Raw genomic sequence first — 20,849 nt, forward strand, 5'->3', positions numbered from 1 at the left:
AGTATCAAAGCACTGAGCAGGATTATCTAGCAAACCCCTGAATTATAGCCCAGGCAAGAAGAGAAGAAAGCCTCTAGTACAGCACAGAAATGTTCAGACTACAGCAGGAGTTTTACAGCCCTTGATTGGTAAAGTCCCTTGGATCATGAGCAGAGAGAAAATGAGGCTGCTGGTGGTCAAGAAAAAAAATACTTCTGCATCTTTCTGGATGGAATATCACATACAAATTCTGTGCATAACTGGAATTATAAATAACAAACCTCAACAAGTGCCAGCACAAGGCTGCACATTGCAGTAACACTGTTTTGGCTCCAGCCTGCAAAAATCTGTGAGGAAAATTTTGTCCAGACTGCATGACCTGGGCTGATTTTTGTTCTAACTGTATTTAAGGTGAATAAAAACTGAGCTGTGAATAAAAAATTTATTCATTAAATTTGATTCTTTACATCATCAAATTACAATGGATGTTAACAGCCCCAGTGTATCACATCAGAATTCCCACGGTAACAGCTCAGCACTGTAACATTCAAATTGTCAATTTAATTTGTCAATTCTTGTTCAGCTCCAATTAGCACAAATTTCTCCAAATTGAATGTGAATTTCCTCTTTCCTACAATTCACGTTCTGACCCATTTGTGCCATTTTAACTGAAAAAAATGCAGATGTAAAAGGTTATTGTTAGTACAGATGTGTTATTTCTTTTATGTGGAGAAGAGGCCATAAAAGACAAAAACTTCAGAGGACTTCAAAGAGTTCTCTGAAGGCAAAGGGTTTCTGCAAAGGACTTAATTCACCGTTTTTCTTTACAAAAACACATCAGTCACCTCCCCTGTCAGGTTTTAGTCCCTCTCATTAATATGCCATGAGATGCACATGACATTTCCCAACCTTTGCAAGTTACAGCAAACTTAGGAAAAGAAACCTCAGTACTTGTTCAAAGTCCCAGCTCCTATCCCTGGCAGTGTCCCAGGCCAGGTTGGATGGGGCTTGGAGCACCCTGAGATCATGGAAGGTGTCCCTGCCCACGGCAAGGATGGGCTTGAGGGTCCCTTCCACCCCAAACCTTTGTGGGATTCTAATTTACACTGCAGCTAGAAACACAAGGTGAGGAATTCCCTGCATTCAGCCACTTGGCCACCATGGCTCCCAGCCACCTTCTAGGGAGGCCAGTCTGTTCTGAAGCATTTGGTGCTCAGCTGCTCTGGACAGACTTTCCATGCAACAATAACAAATTTCAAGCAGCCATATCCACAAAGAACCTTCTGCTGAGCTCTGCTGTTGTACCAGCATCACGTCTGCATTCCCTCCTCTCCACACTGAGTGCAGATAGCCCACACCACAGTGCTCCTACTGATTTATGTATTGAATCGGTTCATCTCTTACAACCTTCATCAGCTGAAGATACCTGAGCCTTCCCCAGCTCAGATTCTATTTTCCCTCAGACTCTGTTCATCTATTTCTCCAAAGACTCAGGGACAGCATGGCCAATATTTTGGAGAGTAGTTTCCAAACACAGAGTGCATCTTCATCCCAAATCATCAGTGGTACACCTGAAAGTCCCCTGACAGTGGAAGCTTAGGAGCAGTTCCAGCTCTTCTTAGGGAAGAAATGAAGCTGTACAATTCACTTTTTTTAAAGCTGATAACCAGATGAAAGTCTCAATTTCCCAGCAGTGCACTCTGGGAAAGAGGACTGCACAAAATGAGGGGGGGAAAGAAAAATCAAGCTCCTTAAAATCCATGGAGTTTTCCTGATAATCACCTGTAATCACTCAAGAACCATATCACAATGACACTTTCATTGGCCTGAAGAGCCAGGTGTGACTTAGCAAAAGGGCACAAGGAAAACAGGTAAGCAAATAGAAAAATCCTTCCTTTACCCTCCTGGGTATCAGAGAGATCCTTAATTAACATTTTATTAGTGTGTTAAACATGGCTGGAGAACTCCGGAGAACACGAAGATGGAATTATGCTTGGGAATGTAAAATTGTTAAGCAGATCAAAATGGCCTTATTAAATCAGTCTGCATGCAAGAGAATCAAGATAGAGGAGGAGAATATTGTGCATAGGTGGCACAGGCAAGGAGAAGCATCAGCCAGAGCACAGGTTACTTTACCTTGATGGGCTTGAATTTCGGGTAGGACCTTTTCTATGACTGCTAATGCTTTTCTATGGTAATCTGCTTGTGCTTCTAATAACTGAGAACAGAAGCCACATTTTAAAAAACAAAAAGAGCATTAGCTTCTGATGAGCACATAAGACAAGACTAAAGGTTCAGCACACAAAATGTCATCTCTGAGGACTGAGTGTGTGTGCCCAGCTGTGCTGAAGCAGAGCCCCAGTGCCCACACTCACCATGACGAAGCAGCGGGCGTATTCCCCCTCCTTGGACACGAAGCTGTACATATCTGCAGCCAGCTGATCCTTTGGGAGAGATGCAAATTTACTCACATTTACTCACCTCAAATCCTACAGAGAGACATGGTTTTTTTGTGTTTTGCCTGCGGGAAGTTTGAACTAAGAAGCTGGAATGCACCTGCTCTGCTCCAAGCGTTCTCCAAGGAAAATGGTTTAAAAATCTGAACTCTGGTTTTATCCAGCAAAGCAGTTGCCCCCTTCAGTCAAGAACATATTGCCATTCAGTCCGGTTATTTATAGCACTCAAAGGAAAGTACTAATAAAAATGGTTTCAGTTCTCAGTACTCAATGGAGCATTTGCTGTTGAGAAGTGAAAATGAATGTGAACTGCTCAGAGCTGTGAAAGGTCCTGGGCTGACCCAGCTTCAGTTTCCTCCAGGTGCTCCTACTGCCCAGCTGCTCCATGGCTTGGAGCACCCAGACACCCTGAACGTTCACACATGGCCTGGATACAGCTGGCTCAGACTGAAACTGAAAATCATGTCAAATTCCCAACTTAGAAACACCCTGGATGGAGTTCCTCATTGAACTAAAGTAATCCAGAGATCAGCTGGCATGAAAATGCCCCTAGGACACACAGTGTCACAGCCACATGATGTGCAGCTGCACAATTGGGCAATTCCATGGGAGGTGTGGAAGGGACACTCATCCTGTCCTTACCTTGCACTGCTCCACTTTATTTCCAGCTTCATCCATCTCCTCCTTAAGAGATTCTATTTTTGAAGGATGCACTTGGAAATTTGTTCCTGAAGTCTTGTGGGCTTGGTTGTATCTGGGGAAGAGAAGTTTCATTTGGTGAAATCAATATTCAACATGAATCTGCACTTGTGGCTCCCCTGGAATTGGTTTCTTTCAACAGGAAACAAACCCCACAGTTCCAGAGGTTTTCCAACAGAACTAAAAGGTTCAAAACACACCATTCATGACATGCTGACATAATCCAACTATAAAAATCAGCAGGGATCTGCCCCAGTCTGTAATGTGGTTGTAGGATATGCTGAAATGGCTCCACCAATTCTCAGGGCAGTATAAAACCATTTAAAGGCAGTCAGGGGTGAGAGGAACAACCCAGGACCCTCCCAAGGAGATGGTTACATTCAGGGCTGTCAAAGCACTTGGTGTAGTCACACACAGAGATCCCTGTTCCCTCTTTAGGCTAAAAACTTCAGTGATTCCTTTTTTAAGATAAACACTTGCATGAACTGGAAACTGGATGAGTTTCCAACATTTTTCCAATTATATACCAGCATGTAAGAACTCCAAAATCTTGACTGTGTTTGGATCTAGCAGTCATGGGTCCTTTTCTGCTGTAACCTAAATGTAAGTTTGTCCCTTTTCACCTACTGCCTGCTCAGCAGCATTTCAGTAGCAAGCAGTGATCAGAGCAGATGCCATGAGATGTCAACAAGAGTTCACATGGACAGAAAAGCACCCAGTAACTGAAATGCTCTCCTACCTTCCCCTTGCTGAATCCCAGTCCAGCACCAGCTTTGCAAGCTGCTTCCTCTGCTTCTGAATGTTTGGGATCTCTGTCTGAAATGAGAATCAGGGGCTTAGATTGAGTTTTAAATTGTGCATTGTAACAAACGGCATGTGGCAGGTTTCATACCCACTTTCCACTGCTAACACAGGGCTCCTTTAAGCAATTTTTTAATAGCAGCATTGAGATAAAGCACCTTTGCTCATTTCATGCATCAATCCAGATGTGTTTCTCCTCTCAGGCTGAGCTGGCTCACCTCTGTCAGCAGGCACAGTGGGTCTATAACTTCTCTCTCAATCTGTACTTCGTGCTGGGAGAGCTCCATTGCCAGTTTATTCTCCGCATCCCCACAGGTATCCAGCATTTTCCTGTAAGAATTACAGGAAATTGTCACGGGAGTCACCACTGACTGAAGAAGAAGGACTCAAGGCAGAGCAGAGCTTTGGAAAGCTTTGTGCTGTAGAAAACAAAGCATCCCTTCATGGCCTGGACCCAACTGTTCTCTCTTGGAGAAATCTGGGCTAGGCAGGTGGTGTTACTAAACCTTTGTCTTCTAAATTCCTGAGCCCTGACAACACTTGGGAGGCTTTTAGACATCCAGGTGATTATACCAGCCCTGAGGGCACAGGAGTCAGTATTTATTTCCAAGCCCATCCTTCCATCTTGCCAGATGCAGGAAAAATTGCTCAATGCAGTGTTTCATTTTCTCCTAAGCCCCTTTAATGTGAAGGTCTTAACACCCTAATTCCCAGCAATCCCATGCCCAGCAGTGTCAGGCTCCAAACTCATGACTTAACCTTCATTTTATGCTTGTTATAAGGAAAACCCCTACTCTGTAAGATTGTTACCCAGGTTCAAATCTCTTGCAGTGGCTCAGAAATATGTTCTCAAAGGTTTCTAAGGTCATTCTACACTGTCTCCATAAGAATTCCCACCAGCAAATAAAAAACCCACTTGGCTCCAGGAATTCAGCACATGGAGGTTCATTTGTTTCAGCCACTTTCCTGTAAATTGCAAATAACCACTTTGCCAGGACAGATAAATGGGGGCTACTTTGAACTAGGAGCCATTAATGCAAATTGACATTATTTTAAGTCATCAATTCGAACCTGCAGAACACAGTTTAAAATATAAATGCAGTTTAATTGTAAAATACATAATATTTTAAACTTCAGATGGAGATGACAATTCTACTAACCCATAAGGAAAAAAGCCATTTTAAAAGCTTGTATGATAGCACAGAATCAGAATCCTCTGGAATGCAATTCAGCCTAAAACTTGTCTCCAAATCATTCCAGAAAAACTGCTGACTCACTGTTTCTCCCTTTGCATTAGAGAAAAAAAAATCTAGAAATATTAGGTTTTATTAGATTGAAACCAGCCTTTGTGCACCCAGAGGTTCTAATTAGAGCCCTGCAGGCAATAAGATGTCAGACAGCAAGTCAGGAAAAAGAAGCAAACACTTACCCCAGCAGAGTTTCATCACTCAGCTGGATGGATCCCTCTTGCATATTTTGAGCCAGAGCTGTTAGAGGAAGTTTTTTCTGTGGAACAGAAGGAACAGTGCTTAGCTTCGTGCTGCTCACTCTTTCCAGCTTCCCCAGCACATCCCCTCTCAGGTTTTGCTCCTATTCCATATGGTTTCTATTACACAAATACAGCTCATTCTTGGACTCCAAGAAAATGCCAAGTCACAGAAAGTTTCAAGCCCCAAGACTCCTGTTCTTTGACACTCTGAAAAGCACTTTCTTCTCAGTTTTAGCTGGAATGACTGGCCCAAAGCGTATCTCAACTACTGCCAAGGAGAGATAAACAGCTTTAAGCTGAGATTTAGGCAACCAGTTTGTTATGTCTGTCCCAGAGGTCCTGTGTGCCCCTGCTCTCAGGTCTCTGTGACTCAATAAAAGGAGAAAGTGTTAATGTGAATTATTTCTGGTTCTGATGCTTTAAGAAAACCTACCTAGGGCTTTGCTAAGGAGGGACAGAACCCAAATGTGTACAGAAAACCATTTCCAGCCAGCTAGAGGTGTCAGTGTCCAAGGGCAACTCCAGATGTGAGGAGCTGGGTCAGAGCTGCAGATTACCTTCCCCTAGCTGGGTGTCAGGAGAGCTCCAAGCACCCAGCAGACTGCAGGGACAAGAAGTGTCCTGGAACTGCTGAGGTGCTCCCAGGCTGTGCTGTGGTGAGATGGGGTTTCAGTGGAATTCCACTGGAATTTCACTGGGGTTTTCCTCTAGGGTCTCACTGGCGTTTCTCTGGGGTCTCACCAGTGCCAGAGTGAGCTGCTCTGACAGCCTGGCTCCCTGAGCTGCAGTGAGAGCTGAGCTGGCCTGGCAGGGCTGTACTCACGTGTCTCTTGTCAGGGTCAGTGCCATGCTGGCCCTGCAGACAGGCAATCAGTCTCTTCTGGGCCAGGTGGCACACGGACCTCACTGTGTCCAGCCTCCTCTCGATCTGTGCAGCCCCGGGGGACAGGGGAGGAAGAGAAAACAACACAAAAACCAGAAGTTATTTCCCTGGCCTCAGCAGAAAACCTTCCCCCCTGTACCACACATCGCTCCGAGTTGCAGATTTCTTAAATTCTCCGGCTTACAAAGAAGTGCAGCTGCTTAGCAGAAGTGCCTGACAGCAAAAAATGCTTGGGGGGGGAGATTGAAATTGGTTTTTTCTTCAGTGGCACGGAAATTCAGTCAGAGCTCATGGCACTGGAAAGTGGGAAAGGGAAAAAACATTGCCCTGCTTGGCATCTCAGCAAAAGGGAATCAGGGTGAAACTTGCCATCTGAGATGAATGGCACATCCAGGTATCCAAGACACTCATTTAGGGGAAAAAAAACTGGGAAAACTCGTAGTTTTCACTGTGACCTTGTAAAGCAGGTGCTGAAGACATGTCTGACAGCTCCTTCCCACTGTACAAACCTGTACTCCAAGGTCCTCCTGCACGTCCTTCCCTGGCTGTTAAACACAAGGACAAAGCTCCCACACGCTGAGCAAAACAGTATTTTCAGGAAGAGACTACTGGGATCCAAATGGGGATATGGAATTAAAAAAATAGGAGTCTAAGCCCAAACAAGAGTTCTGTTTATCAGCATCTAATTCAAACATGGCTTAATACACAGCCTGTGAATAGGACAAACACATACATGATAAACTGTTCTTTTAAGGGATTCTAAGTAAGGAATTTGGACAATTTTATTTCAAAGAACACCAAAAACAAACAAAGTGATGAGCAGTGGGACAGAACCGCTCATGGCACTGAGCTCTCCGTGCACAGCACCCAAAGAATGCTGTTTATCTGCATTTTGATGACTCACCAAGAATAACAGGAGGCCCTTTGGAATGGATTCTATTTAAAAAGCAAGGGGAAAAAAATATCTGTAGAAATCTGAACAGATTCCAGTTTTTTATACAGCTCTAAAATCACTTTTATTATATTTTCAGGAGAGCAATATGAACCCAAGTTGAAGTGCCCAAAAAGCTCAGTAAAAATCTGCTAGGGTAGAATGAGCTGCAGAGAAACTGCTTAGAGATTGCTCTGAGAGCACAAGGCTCTGCCTTTTATCAGTGCATGGAGCAACAAATTCAAAATTAAGTCCAGGTGGAAAAAGCCCATGTGGAGATCAAAGAACAAGCAGGTATTGTTTGGTGTCTATTGTTGCAGCTAAGATAATTCACTTCTCTTGTGTTATCTTCAAAATGAAATTCTGGAATGGTTTGGGTTGGAAGGACCCTGAAGCCCATCCATGGGCAGGGACACTTTCCATGATCTCAGGGTGCTCCAAGCCCTGTCCAGTCTGGTCTGGGACACTGCCAGGGACTCAGGGGCAGCCACAGCTTCTCTGGGCATCTGTGCCAGGGTCTCCCCACCCTCTCAGGGAGGAAGCACCATCACCACATTCTAAATCATCCTCTTGTTACCGAAGAATTCATTTTTGCAAGGTCAGGCAGTTAAAGTCTAAGTCTGAGCACAGGGTTTTCCCCCACCTGGAACAGGGTGACATCCTGGACTTGAGCCACTGTCAGAGCCTGGCACATCCCAAAGCCCTGGGCAGCCCTGGATGGTGGCTCAGGTTCCCTGGAAAGGCACCCACATTCCCTGCAGCCTCTTTCCAGGCACCCTGAACTGCAGACCCAGGGCAGATGACTGATAGGAGCAACATGACCCTGAAACTTCAGAGTCATACCCTCTCCTCTCTGATCTGCTTTCTAGTGCAAAGATGTCAAGAAAACCAGAGGACATTCATCTCCTTCAAGCCACCTCTGAAGTGACAATGTGACCCACAGGCCACGCTGTCTGTCCCCTCAGGGCATCCCCAGAGCACAGGACATCACGCAACTGCTTGATTATCTGCCAGAAAGCAGGGCTATTGTAAAGGCCTTTTCAGTACTGAATTATAGCCTTTGTCTTCAGATGAAACACATGGAACAGGCACTTGAAATGGAGCACAACCCTTCAGAAAACAGAATAAAAAAAAGCTGTAACAATCCTGTGGCAAAGCCTGAGCTAAATATAAAAAAGCCCAACTGTGAACCATGTTTGTGAAGTGAGCAGCACCACGTTTCCAAACTCTTGGGTTAGATAAGAGCCTCCTGCCCCTGCACAAGCCCCCAAGAACAAACAAACAAGTGAGTAAATTCTTCCACTTGGGTGTAGCCAGGCTGCTCGGGGCCTGGGAAAGCCTTGCTTGCAAAATTTTTTTGGCAACGAGCAGCAGAGCTTTTGGCTTTCACTTCTTGTTACTATTCTGCAGCTAAGCAAGAAAGCAGATGGGCCCTCGAAGGCCAGCAAGGTGTTTAACATCCTCTGTGGCACTGAGCTGTACATCTCCTCAGAAATTAAGAACAGAACTGTCAAACCGGGAAGGTAGTTTTAGTTTAAATAAAGCAACCCCCTGAAAACAGGGTGAAATGTTTCAATGACACTGGCACAGGGTGCCCAGAGCAGCTGTGGCTGCCCCTGGATCCCTGGCAGTGTCCAAGGCCAGGCTGGATGGGGCTGAGGGCAGCCTGGGACAGTGGGAGGTGTCCCTTGCCCATGGCTGGGGTGGCACTGGATGGACTTTAGGGTCCCCTCTAACCCAAACCAGTCTGGGATTCCATAATTCTGTGTATTTGTGCTGAAATTGTGTTTAAAGGCTGACACCTGAACCTGGGCAGCTGCAGAGCTCTGAACCAGTAGCACTTCCATCATCTGCTTGACTCCCCTGTTCCATCTGCAAGCCCTGACCTCAAGCAGGCTGAGATGATTTGTAATTAATCAGAAAGAACCACCACACTGGAGGTCCCAGGAGCAGCCAGCCGGACTTCCCTCACCAATCTGTGTTCTTTTTATAAACCCTGCAGAAAAAAACCAGAGGAAGACAACTATGTAGGACAAGTCTGCAGGCAAATTTGCTCCGTGGAATCAGTCACCCTCGTTAATGTGACAGTTGCAGTTTAAATTCCACCACGAAAGTCGTGTTTGACGAGATGATAAATTTGCACAAAGATGACAAGTCTGCAAACAAATCGATGTCAGCATGACAAATCTGAGAACAGATAGCACAGCCAAACAAGAAGCATTTGTACACTTACTTCAGGCAATAACAGACTTTATTAGTGAGCAGTTGGAATGATTTGTGCCACTTCTCTAAAGGCCCAGCTGATCTGTTCAGGTGAGAGCAGTGAGGACAGAAACCAGCTGTGCCCAGCCAGGGTTTCTTCATCCTCCCCAGACAGACTGGCAAGTCATCAGCACCAATGGTTCATGGCTTATCAGCCTGTTCATCTCATTAAAAGCAAGAATGGTTCCTCCTCCACTCTACCAAGCCACGTGATTGGACTCAGAAACAGAAGTAACTGTGTTTTCCTACTCAAAATGTACCCGTTTCTTCATGTGCTGGAAAGTCAAAGACATCCAAGGTTCCACCCCTGACACGTGCAGTGTTTATCCTCACATCCCCACACCACAAACCTCAGAAGGCTCACACATCACAACATTAAAAAAAAAATCCATATGAAGGATGTTACAATACCTGCAACAGGTCCTCGCTGAGTACCTCTGTTCTCTCAGCCCTAAGGGAGGAAAAAAGACATTGTCAGACAATTGGCATGTTCAGGGTCACAGATTGCCTCAACAATTCCAACAAAACCTGCTCAGTTCCGAGTTACAATCCCATTACTGCCCCCGCTGCAAACACCAGCATGTTCAGCATGTCACAGGCAGCCCTGGCTCCCAGCACAGGGAGTTTGGGAAACCCTGACATCCCTGGAATGCCCAGCCCACAGCCCGAATCCATTGCATCAAACGGTATTTCCAACTGCACGTGGAACAACCCAAAGCAAACTGCAACCAATAAGCCAAAACAAACTGCAACCAATGCACCTGAATATAAAGGAATATAAAACCATGAGAAGAGCCACCATCAGCTCTTTGTACTGCAGCACTGCAGAGCTTTATCCCTCAGAAACAGTGGGAATGGCAGCCTGAAGCTTCTCTTAACCTCACACACACAACCTTCACCAGAAACCTCCCATCACCTCATCTTGCTGAACTCCTTAATACTAAAACAGAGGTTTGGTACTCGAGAAGCTCATCAGAAGTTAATGGTATTCCCAGGAAAGTTTGCCTTCAATAGAAAACTCCTGACTGCTTCCACACACTTCAGACAAAAGCTACAGACACACTCCTCTGTTTACACACACACTTCCACACCTTTTGTCATCCCAGTTTACACAAACTTTGAACTGTTTCATGCTGACACGGGTTTATTTGTTGCTGGTTCTCTGTCTCTAACAGTGATTGATTCCCCTTTGCCAGGCCTATAAAATAACAAGAAATTCAGTTCACCCTGGTCTCTCCCTCTCTGCTGCCCACCGTTACTACACATCTACACCATGGAGCTCTTGGAGGGACTCCAGGACACTTTTCCTGTTCAGAGAATTTCCCCTGCTGCTGCCAGAGTCCCTCAGCTACTCCAGACTTTATCAGATCCTGCAATCTGTCAAAGAACCCGCTGCAAACCTGGGCACGCACGGAAAGCTCCTGTTCCTGATCTGGCCTCGGCAGCTGAACGTGCCAAAAGCCTCCAAGGACAAGATTCCTTCAGGTTTGGGTGGGTGTTTTTAAAGCATCTATTTGATTTCGATTTTACAGCACATTATCTGCTTGAACTAGTTGTGAACCACAAGGTGTTTAATAATTAAGTGCCAGAATAGAGTAAAAGCTCCAAACCTCAGCCAGGCTCAGACAATAGCAGCTGAAATACTCTGACAGCACTGGAATATTTATTTGTTGAGGAAAACACAGACAAGATTGATAAACGTTTCTCCCACCCAAACAGAAATATTTTGTCTGACGGAAATTACATCCTCTTAGAGAGCAATTATTTATAGATATGTATTTTATCCCTGCAAAACCCACTCTGCTGTAGCCACAACTTTAATTCAAACCCCCTCAAATATTAGAATAGAGCTTCCCTACAACTTTAGAGTAATACCAAGTTTGATCTCTCCTTCCCTTACTTTCTGCTGGGACATTCTATCCATGGGAGTGAAAAAGCAGTGATGGCTCAGTAAAGTGCCAGCAGAAGTTTGTTCCCAGTTTAAGTGTGGTTACCCACATAGTATGGATCCTTATGTGAAGTGCAAAATAATTGTACTTATTTCTCTTAAGCTCTCTTTGGACACTGAACTGGCTTCTCCAGGAGCTAAAGGATAATGCAGATCTCCCTGTGGGATGCTGTCCCCAGCCCTGGGTGGCAGCAGGAGCGTGGCCAGGCAGAGTCACAACAGCCCCTGGTGATGTCAGGTTCGGAAGTACACTGAGGGAAGACCTCACCCTTCCTGCAGGCCCACATTCCACCTTTAATAAGGAAGCCAAGAAAGAGCCACTAAATAATGTTGTTTTTCAGTGAACACAACCATGAAAGAGAAAACACAACCCTGTGATAGCAGCACAGCTCAGCTCCTCTCTGCACAGGGGAAAGCAGCAAACCATCAAAGGGACCTGGCTCCTCTGGAATTAACCTCTGCCTCCCTTGGAATTAACCTCTGCCTCTCTTGGAATTACAGGTATGACCAGTTTGAAGTTTACATCCAACTGCAGCTTCGAGGGATGCTAATTCCCTCTGCCAGTGAATCAGGAAAGCAGCAAACTTCTGAAAAAGAACATATTTCCTTTTTCACTGCTGAACTTCTGTCCTCAGCCCTTGCTAGGACTTATTTGCACCTTATCTAATTGAAGCTATGAGGAAACCCTTCTGGAATCAAGAACTGGATTCCAGTTCTTGATCTGGAATCAAGTTCACTGCAGAGTGTTCCCAAGGGCTTCCCCAAGCCCAGCAGTGCTGGTCACTGGCCACCAGCCTGGTGACCCTGCACTGGAGCTTCCTTCCCCCATGGGACACCCTGAGCCCAGCCCAGGCTGAGCCCTCTGAAGACCAGGCTGCGGCAGCCAGGGCTGTTTACATTCCCAGAGCTCAACTCCACTCAGTCCAAACAGTTAAACTTGGGTTGCAAAATGAAGTCCCTCCAAGCCTCTAATGGGGAAAGCACGCCTTGCCCAGCCCCTCACCGTGGATGGTCCTGTCCCTGTGCCTTGGGAGGGCAGGATCCACAGGGAAATGGGGACCAGAGCCTCCCCACACCCCTGGGGACAGAGGTGGCAGTCCCAGAGGTGGTGCTGGCAGAGGAGGGCAAGGGCAGCAGCCCAGGAATGTTGGCACCCCACCTACCACAGCAACAGCACCAGGGCCTTCAGTTGCCCAAATCCAAAATCTCTGCCAGCCTGGCACTGCTCCACTGCAGCAGAATGGAGCTGCTCCCCTGGGAAAGGAGTTTCTGAGAACTGAAGCTTCTCTGCTGCACCACAAGAACCTTGACATGAATCAACTGGCACTGAGGTCTCAAGCCAGCAGTGCATTTTAAAAGACTGATTGTAAAAACACAACTGAACAAGCACTTGTTATGGCTATAAATAATGGCTGGAATAATCCTCTTAATGACAAAAGGGGATAAAGCTACTGAATTCTCTGCAATCAGTACTTTCACACAGTTAGCACAACATCATGCCCACTGTGCAGAGCTTCGTGTGCTCCTCCTCATGTCTGCACAGCCCCTCTCCTGCATGGACACCAGCCCTGGCACAGCTGGGATATAAGAACTGGAATAACTGGACAGAAACAGCTGCTCCTCAGCCAAATCAGCTCCCCCAGTTCACCCTTTGGACAAACAGCCTCCCTGACACAGCTCCAGGGTGGGAAAGGCAGCAAAGGGCAGGGCAGGCTCCGAGCACAGCACAGCTGGCAGGTCCAGCCAAACCCTGAGCAGAGCCAGCCTTGCCCTCCACCATCCCAGGACACTGAGAAATTGTCATTTTTAACTCTTGTTTCTTCAAGCAAATCTTCTTTTCAAGACAGCTAATACTTGGCACGAAATATGATACGGAATATAAATGCTGGTGCCATTTCCTACTTGGGGGTGGCATGGCCTTAACCCACTCCAAGCAAAATGCCAATTGGTTTTACAGGGAAAGACTGCATTTTTTTAATCTAGACACGTTAATCACAATACTTCGGTGTGCTGTGACATTTTAAAAATGCATTCCATGTGCCCCTAATTGAACTCCTGTCAGAGTGTTTTGTGGTATAATTCCTTTTAATTCCCTTTACTTCTTCCCTTCTTTCTGACGTAGCCTGAAGCCCAGCTCAGCCACAGGGCTCTGCTGCAGCTCAAAGCCTGGCTCAGCCCAGGAAGGGTGGGCAGAACTGCTCCCACTCCACAGGTTAAAAACTGATCCCCTCACTTGGGCAATTTGCAGCTCCTTCACACTTCCAGGCCAGAAGTCTTTTCTGTACATCTGGAAACAGCAGATGGGAATTCCTGAGATAAAGGTGTTTATCTTCCATCGGGAAAGAATTTACATTTCCACATATAAAATGAAGAGGGTCTATTAAACCTGCCACTGGGGATTTAAAAGAAGTAATGCTTCATCTAAATTGTATCTGAGAGCCCCCTGGTCCTGCCCATCACTGGAGCATCAGTACTGAAGCAGAGCTGATCTCCAAGGCAGGTCAAAGCTACAGAACCACAGCAAGAGACTTTTTAAGGGGCCTGCAGAGACAGGCCAAGGGGGAATGGCTTCCCAGTGCCAGAGGGCAGGGATGGATGGGATATTGGGTGGGAATTCCACCCTGGGAGGGTGGGCAGGCCCTGGTACAGGGTGCCCAGAGAAGCTGTGGCTGCCCTGGATCCCTGGCTGTGCCCAGGACCTTGGCACAGGGGAAGGTGTCTCTGCCCATGGCAGGGGTGGCACTGGATGAGCTTTAAGATCCCTTCCAACCCAAAGCATTCCATGATTCTATGAAATCCACACTCCTGAAAGGCTGACCTGGAAGGAAACCTGACACAAGAGCCATAAAACCTTGGCCACTGCCAGCAGAACAAGTGACTCAGTTGAAATGTCACCGTGGAAACCAAGCCCTGAGTCACCCAGCTGGGCGGGGGCCCTGGCAGAGGTGATGCCATGGGAGGGCAGGGACAAGCCCACAACCCTGGAAAGGTTTCAGTGGAAGCAAGGAGACATCCACCCCAAGCAGGAGACAGAATTAAAGCCAGCCTTCCCTGCTGGGTGGTTTTTCCTCAAACAAAGGCAGTGTTTGTTACCAGGAGTAACCAGCTCAGCTCGCTGGTGAGGTAACAGCGAGCACCTCGGCGGGCTGGCAGCACATCCTGCCTGCTTTCCACATACAATAGGCAGCACTTGCTGCCAGGAAAAATGAAAGAATCAGCAGCTCTGCTCCAAAACAAGGAATCCAGAATTAGGTGACAATTCCCCTTCAAAAAGGTTTGCTTTCCTAACGCTCACCAAGACAAACTCCACAGAAAATACAACTCCAAGGTGTTTCAGGACCACCGACTCACTCCTGCCTGTTTGACCTTAGGCTAACTTTTGAAAGGAAACCAGCATGACCCCAAGGGAAGCATCAATATTCTGAAGTGCGTTTCAAATATCTAAAAATAACTCAAAGAACACTGTCAGGTGCTAGTCACCACTCACTTTCAACACCAGTATTTAGGCAACACGACACACAACCAGCCATCAGCATGACTTTTAGTTTGCCTCCTATCCTCATTTTTCACCCAAATTAAAACTGTAAGCTTTTGTACATGTATTAAAATTGATTTAATTGTAAATCTGGTGACCACAGACGTTCCAGTGACACAGAAATCCCACCAAAGGCTGCTCTTTTGGAACTCACCCACCAGCTTCAACTCCTGTGCTCCAGTCCTTTAGAAGTGCCTTAGAAATGGTGCATCACCTCCAAAACATTTCAGGGATCCAAACACCTCAGAGCTGCACAACTACAATTCAGGCATCAATGAGTGGATACACAGAGATTTCTGCTGCTTTGCCTTCCTTCTTCACGACCTGCACTGAGTTCCCCCATCAAAGTGTGCTTGGTCACTCACTCTCCGAGCTCAGCTTGGATCTCCCACCTCAGCCCTGCTCTCTGAGGCTGCAGGGAGATAGATAATCCTGGGAAGAGGAGCAGAGTGCTCCTGTGCAGAGCAGGGAAACAGGCTCCTAACAGGAGGGGATTGAAATTCCTGTCTCCGGGAAATGGATCCAAGGCTGGGCTCTGGAGCAAGGCAGTAAATTTAGCTCTGGAGAACAACCACAGCTCAAGCCAAATCCTGTTTTCAGGCCACTCCTGGAGGGACAGGCACTGCAGCAAGGCCCTGCACAGCTCCCCCTTGTAAAACACACACTGGGTGGTTTTAATATCACTCCTTGAGAATTTCACCAAACGGTGATGCAGTTCAACAAAAGCACGGTCAACTTCAGTCAAAGAAAGGTGGGTAGATCACTTTGAGCCACAGCACTGCAAATTTGAGATGAATTTAGGCTGAACTTTCTACAGGCAAAAATACAATTGTGGTCTAAAAGTAGCAGCTAATTTACAGCAGTTTTGTTTGAGGGAAGGAAGCGATGTTTCAGTGAGCAGCTTGATGAGTCCAACAGCTTGTAAACCTCTGTTGACACTAAATTTACAATTCAGTGCTTCTACTCACCTGCTATCCCAGCAAAGCAAATACTGACTGCTGACCTCCTGTTTCAGACCTGGGACAAAGTCACAGCTATTAAAGCTCCCCCCATATTCTTTTTACTCTGAAAACCCTCAAAACTCTGTTATGCAAATAACAATGCAACTTCTGTTAAAAAGTGCATTTGATTGGTGAAACTATTAATAGCCTCTGAAGGAAAGGCGAAGTGCTGCTGTAGGGGATTAACATTTTAACTGCTAAAATCCAGAGAAGGTGAAATCCAGTAGCAGGCTCATGTTTTGTTCCTCAAAGAGTCCTAGGACAAGCTGTCAGAAATTAGTAACCAAAGAACCTGAGATAAACTTTTAAAAGTTTCTGGTGTAGCTTATCAAATGATGACATACTTCTTATGCTTTGCTTTTTCCCCCTTAAGTACTACAACCTGCATTTCATATACTGTACTTCACTACAGAACTGGAGCTTTCCAAACACGTCAGTTTATTAACATAATTTATTAAAAAAATACATAAACACCCTCCTCACCACGTCTTGGTAACTGCTTTTAATATCTAACTGCAAGGTATTTATTTACATTTACAAGTTTATTCTCACCCAAGGCCTCTCCCTCCCAAGCAATAAACAACCTCTTACTTATGCAGAATCACTTATGTAAAATTAGCTGGGTACAGTTCTGCTATAAGAACAGTCCAGCAGAAATCAACCTAAATAATTCCTGAATTGTTATTCCTGAATGCCAGGTGTAATTTTACAACCTCGTGTGCCAACACAACAGCTGCTGCCAGAACTGGGATTCCTGTGCTTTGGGCCACAGCAGCAGCTCCAGGTGAAATTTAACCTGGGCACCAGGAGCAAGAAATGATCCTGCAGCACCTCGGGGCCAGCACCTGGCCAGAGCTGCTCACCTGGGTCCTGCAGGGCTGTGCCAGCTCCACTCAGCCCAGGAGCAAGTGCTTCACTCCCCCTCACTCAGTTCCCTACAGCCTCTCTCCTTCCAGGGCCCTGCCTGAACCATCCCCCCTTCCCAAAAGTCAGGTGTAGGTTCTTACAGCCCTCCCTGCTGCAGCAGCTCAGGCTGCAATCACATCCAACAGAAGAAACTGGTTCCCAGTTGCCTTGGCCCTCTCCTTGGCCACCCACAGGCTGGAGAAGCGGCACCAGTACAAGAAAATCTGTCCCTTTCAGCAACAGCAGCTACTTAAGATCAGCTTCAACTGATCATGAAAGTACACCCTGGGGCCAACATTTCATTCCCACGAGGTGACAACAGCTGGCAGGGCTGCTGACAGATGTGGCTGTGTCCTCCTGCTCCATCTCCCTGGGCAGGCAGGAGCATCCCCACCCTCAGCAGCTCCAAGGACAGCCCTGGCTCTACACCCACCTGGCTACACTCAAGGTGGACAAAGAATGGACAAATGGTCACGAGATCTTACATTTTTTTAAAGTTTTGGTCCATTTGCATATTGGGGGTTAATTGTCCAATTCCAGCTTCAGGTTGTGAGGTCCCATCCTTGTTCTCCCCTCCAGTCCATCATTGTTTGTGCTTTTGGCCTGAAAGTTGTCCTTGGTCTTCAGCAGGAAAAGGATTTGTTTTGTCTCTTTGCTCTGTGCAGAGCTGAGTGACACTGACTGTGAGGCTCAGAGCTACACACCTAGGCAGCACAGAATCTGAAAAACATTAAAGCTTAAGGCATGAAAGGCAGCTGGGAATGAGGCTGGCAGAGCCCTGGCAGAGCTGAGGGCACTCTGCACAGCCAGAGCAGCCACAGGGCTGAGCAGAGCCCAGGAGCAGCTCAGGAGGGCTCAGGGATTCCTTGTGTGGCTTTGGCAGCTTTCACATCCCAGCGAGTGCAGTCCCCTTGCCAAAACACCTGCCGACATGAGAACAACTCCACATGTGAAAAGGGAATTTCAAAAACTACCAAAACACCTTCCAACATCTCCTGAACTTCCAAACAGATCCTGACTTCCACTCTAGCCATGAGACAGGTGGATTACCACCAACTCAACCACCAACTCATTTTTAAGCCTCATGATTTCTTTTCCCACAAGTCTTGCACTGTCAATTGCTGGAAAGGACTCCAAGAAGCAGCACTGCCTGTTCCACAGACAAGCTTTTTACAGGACAGACATGTCTGAATAGGAAAAATATGCACTACAGGAATGAACAAAATTCAGTGAACTGCTGAAAAAACCCTGGACGTTTTTTTGCATATTTGGTTGCCTTTTTTCAACTTTGACAAGACAAGGGGGAATGGCTTCACACTGACTGCAAGTAGATTTAGATTAGATATTAAAAAATAATTTTTTCTCTGTGAAGGGAGTGAGGACCTGGCACAGGGCATCCAGGGATTCAATGGCTCCAGTTCTGCATAAGTGTCAAAAAAAACTCCAGTCCAGAAATGATTATTCCAGTAAAGGTAACACTGCTGTTTTTTAATGTATTGCCCAGCCTCACCTATTTTAAGTTAGGGGATTCACAAAACTGGCAAGAAATAGCCTTGGAGAAGGAACCAAACCGAATCAACACAAGAAGCAAAACAAGGAAATGCAGAAAAGGCAGAACAATAAAGCAGGAATAGAAAGTCAGGCTGCAAAAAGGAGCTGGAAGCATTGAAATAACAGCAAAAAGACTGCAAGGGAATTGAGGGGGGATCTGAAGTTACATAAAACCAGGCGGGGACAAACCAGGGATTATTCCCTCTGCCCACGATTTCACAACGGAGCCTTTGCGCTGATTTCCTGAGCGCGGCCGTGATTAACAATTAATGGCTGAGCCCTGGCTGCTGTTCCTGCAGGAGGAGGAGAGGCAGGGCAGCCTCCAGCCCGGGATCCCAGCGCTGGACACGGCTCCTGTTTTGCTGTTGCTTGGACACAGCACACACAGAGCACATGAGAGTGTCCAACACGCTGAGCTGGGCCATTCCCACCCTGCCACGAGGCTGCTCCAGCACGAAACTGAAAGTTCACTCAATCCCTGCATTTCTGAGAAGGAATCAGGAGCCTCACGCTAATGGAGGTTTATGATCCTGCACTTCAACACACGCCTGGACCTGCTGTTACAAAAGCAGGATTACTTTAGCTTGCTGTTCTGTTCCTACCAAATTCAGCAGCTCAGAACACTTAATCTGCGTGTGAAATCACTTTGCAGCAGGGCAGAGCAGCTGAATGCTCAACCCAAACAGAAGCTGCAAGCTCAGCTCACACATTGATTTCTCTGTGTGAGAATATCGGGTTTTTAGCTTCATTTCCGACAGAAAATAGAATTTTTTAATCTGGGGATTGATGTTTCCTAACGACTGCTTGATATTTTTATGTGAAGAGCCTGCATTTGAGTAACTGCTGTTCTTTCCACAGCCATGTCTCAGTTGTGACTTTTCAAACTGCCTGCAGGACAATTTATCTTCTAAAAACCAGCCCACCACTGAAACTAATTTTCCTGCCACTGGCTAAAGTAGCTTCCTTAGCTTTAAACACGGAGGATGTGTTACCTGTGTGTACAACAGCAATGAACAGCTCTCACCAGTTACCCACCTTGTCCAATATTCAGCTGTACAAGCTGCCACTTATCCTTTAATTAATTTTAAATTTCACTCTGGAAGCCTCCCTGGGATCCTGAGAAACCAAGGAGGTTACTTACACAAAAATTTCAGTGCAGCGCTGTGGAGCACAGGACAATTTGCAAGACAGAAGGAAGATTGACTGATTGATCCCTCTACTGATCCCTCTATTGATCCTTCTGACCCCAAGGCCACTCGGCGGTTCTGCATCCCGGCTGTGCACCCCTTTGATTCACTGCCCTGCAGTCACTCCAGGATGTCCCCGTCACTCTGCAGAGCAATTAACTCCACCAGACAACAATCCCTGTCCAGGAAAATAGGCTCCACCTCAGCGAGAGCAGCACTTGTGACCTCACCCAGCTGGCCCGGCTTGGAGGAGCTGTTTCCTGGTGAGAAGCAGCATCAGCCAAGGAGAAGTTGCACAAGTATCCCGACTGTCCTATGGATCAGCCATGGAATAGCAGCTTCAAACTCCAAGGTTCTAAGGCTATTTGGTTCCTAAGGAATAAATTTTAAGCAAAACCACAAAACCCTGGAACGGTTTGGAATGGAAGAGACCAAGGATCAAGTTTAGCCTTCAAGACTGATACCTACAACAGCCAAGCAGCCTGAAAAATAAAGAATTCAGTACAGTAATCTGTTCAACTCACTTGGTTCTGAATTACTAAAGTCAGACTTCCTTACCCAGTTTAACTGGTGTTTAATCAAACTCCCATTAGTTTCAGACCAGAGCTGTGCCATGGCCAGCTGCTGCCTCAGGCAAGGCCCAATACCGTGGGCTGGAGGCTCTCCTGAATGCCAAAAATTGGAGCTACTTCATTTAAATTACAATTCCTTTCTTTCTAGAAACTGTGCTGAATATTAGAAAACATTTCTAACACAGAAAGACACTTTCCATTTAACCCCTTCCTAAAAAGACCCTGTTATTTGGCATTTCACCATTGCTAATACAATGACCTCTAACAAGCAGCTCTGGCCACAGATCCATTATCATAACCTAAAAATACCATGCAAGTGTCTAAGAAATACATTTGCTTCCATCAATTCCAAGTGTATCCCATTACAGCATCAGGCCAAAACAGACTGTTACATCACTGCTGGCTATTTTAGCAGATCAAATCATGACTATTCCAAGATTTCGACTCTGAGCACAACCTGATATTCAAATGATTCACTCTGAAGAATCCCCATCAGATCAAGGAATCATCCCTGATAGGCATTACTTCTTTTATATGAATAAGTATCAGGAGGCAAACAGGGACCTCCTTGTGTCCAGAGCTGAGGGGCTGCCACTAAAGCAGGTTCAGGTGTACTTTTACCTCCCCTATCCTGCTGTTATGTACCAAA

The 20,849-nt window shown here is 46.2% G+C and overlaps 1 protein-coding gene across 6 annotated transcripts in view; it reads right to left on the minus strand.

Annotated features, from left to right (window-relative positions):
* The window catches only part of ARHGAP17 (Rho GTPase activating protein 17), a 40,783-nt gene that overhangs the window by 12,947 nt on the left and 6,987 nt on the right, over window positions 1-20,849 (minus strand). For all 6 annotated transcript variants that reach the window (XM_066329944.1, XM_066329939.1, XM_066329943.1 and 3 more), the window contains exons 2-9: window positions 9,912-9,951; window positions 6,248-6,352; window positions 5,365-5,441; window positions 4,154-4,265; window positions 3,874-3,950; window positions 3,078-3,189; window positions 2,355-2,423; window positions 2,116-2,197 (exon numbers count right to left, since the gene is read on the minus strand). In XM_066329944.1, coding sequence (XP_066186041.1) covers window positions 2,116-2,197; window positions 2,355-2,423; window positions 3,078-3,189; window positions 3,874-3,950; window positions 4,154-4,265; window positions 5,365-5,441; window positions 6,248-6,352; window positions 9,912-9,951 — 674 coding nt within the window. The remainder of the gene's footprint in view (window positions 1-2,115; window positions 2,198-2,354; window positions 2,424-3,077; window positions 3,190-3,873; window positions 3,951-4,153; window positions 4,266-5,364; window positions 5,442-6,247; window positions 6,353-9,911; window positions 9,952-20,849) is intronic.

This window comes from Sylvia atricapilla, chromosome 15, assembly GCF_009819655.1.
Source record: "Sylvia atricapilla isolate bSylAtr1 chromosome 15, bSylAtr1.pri, whole genome shotgun sequence".
Lineage (NCBI taxonomy): Eukaryota > Metazoa > Chordata > Aves > Passeriformes > Sylviidae > Sylvia > Sylvia atricapilla.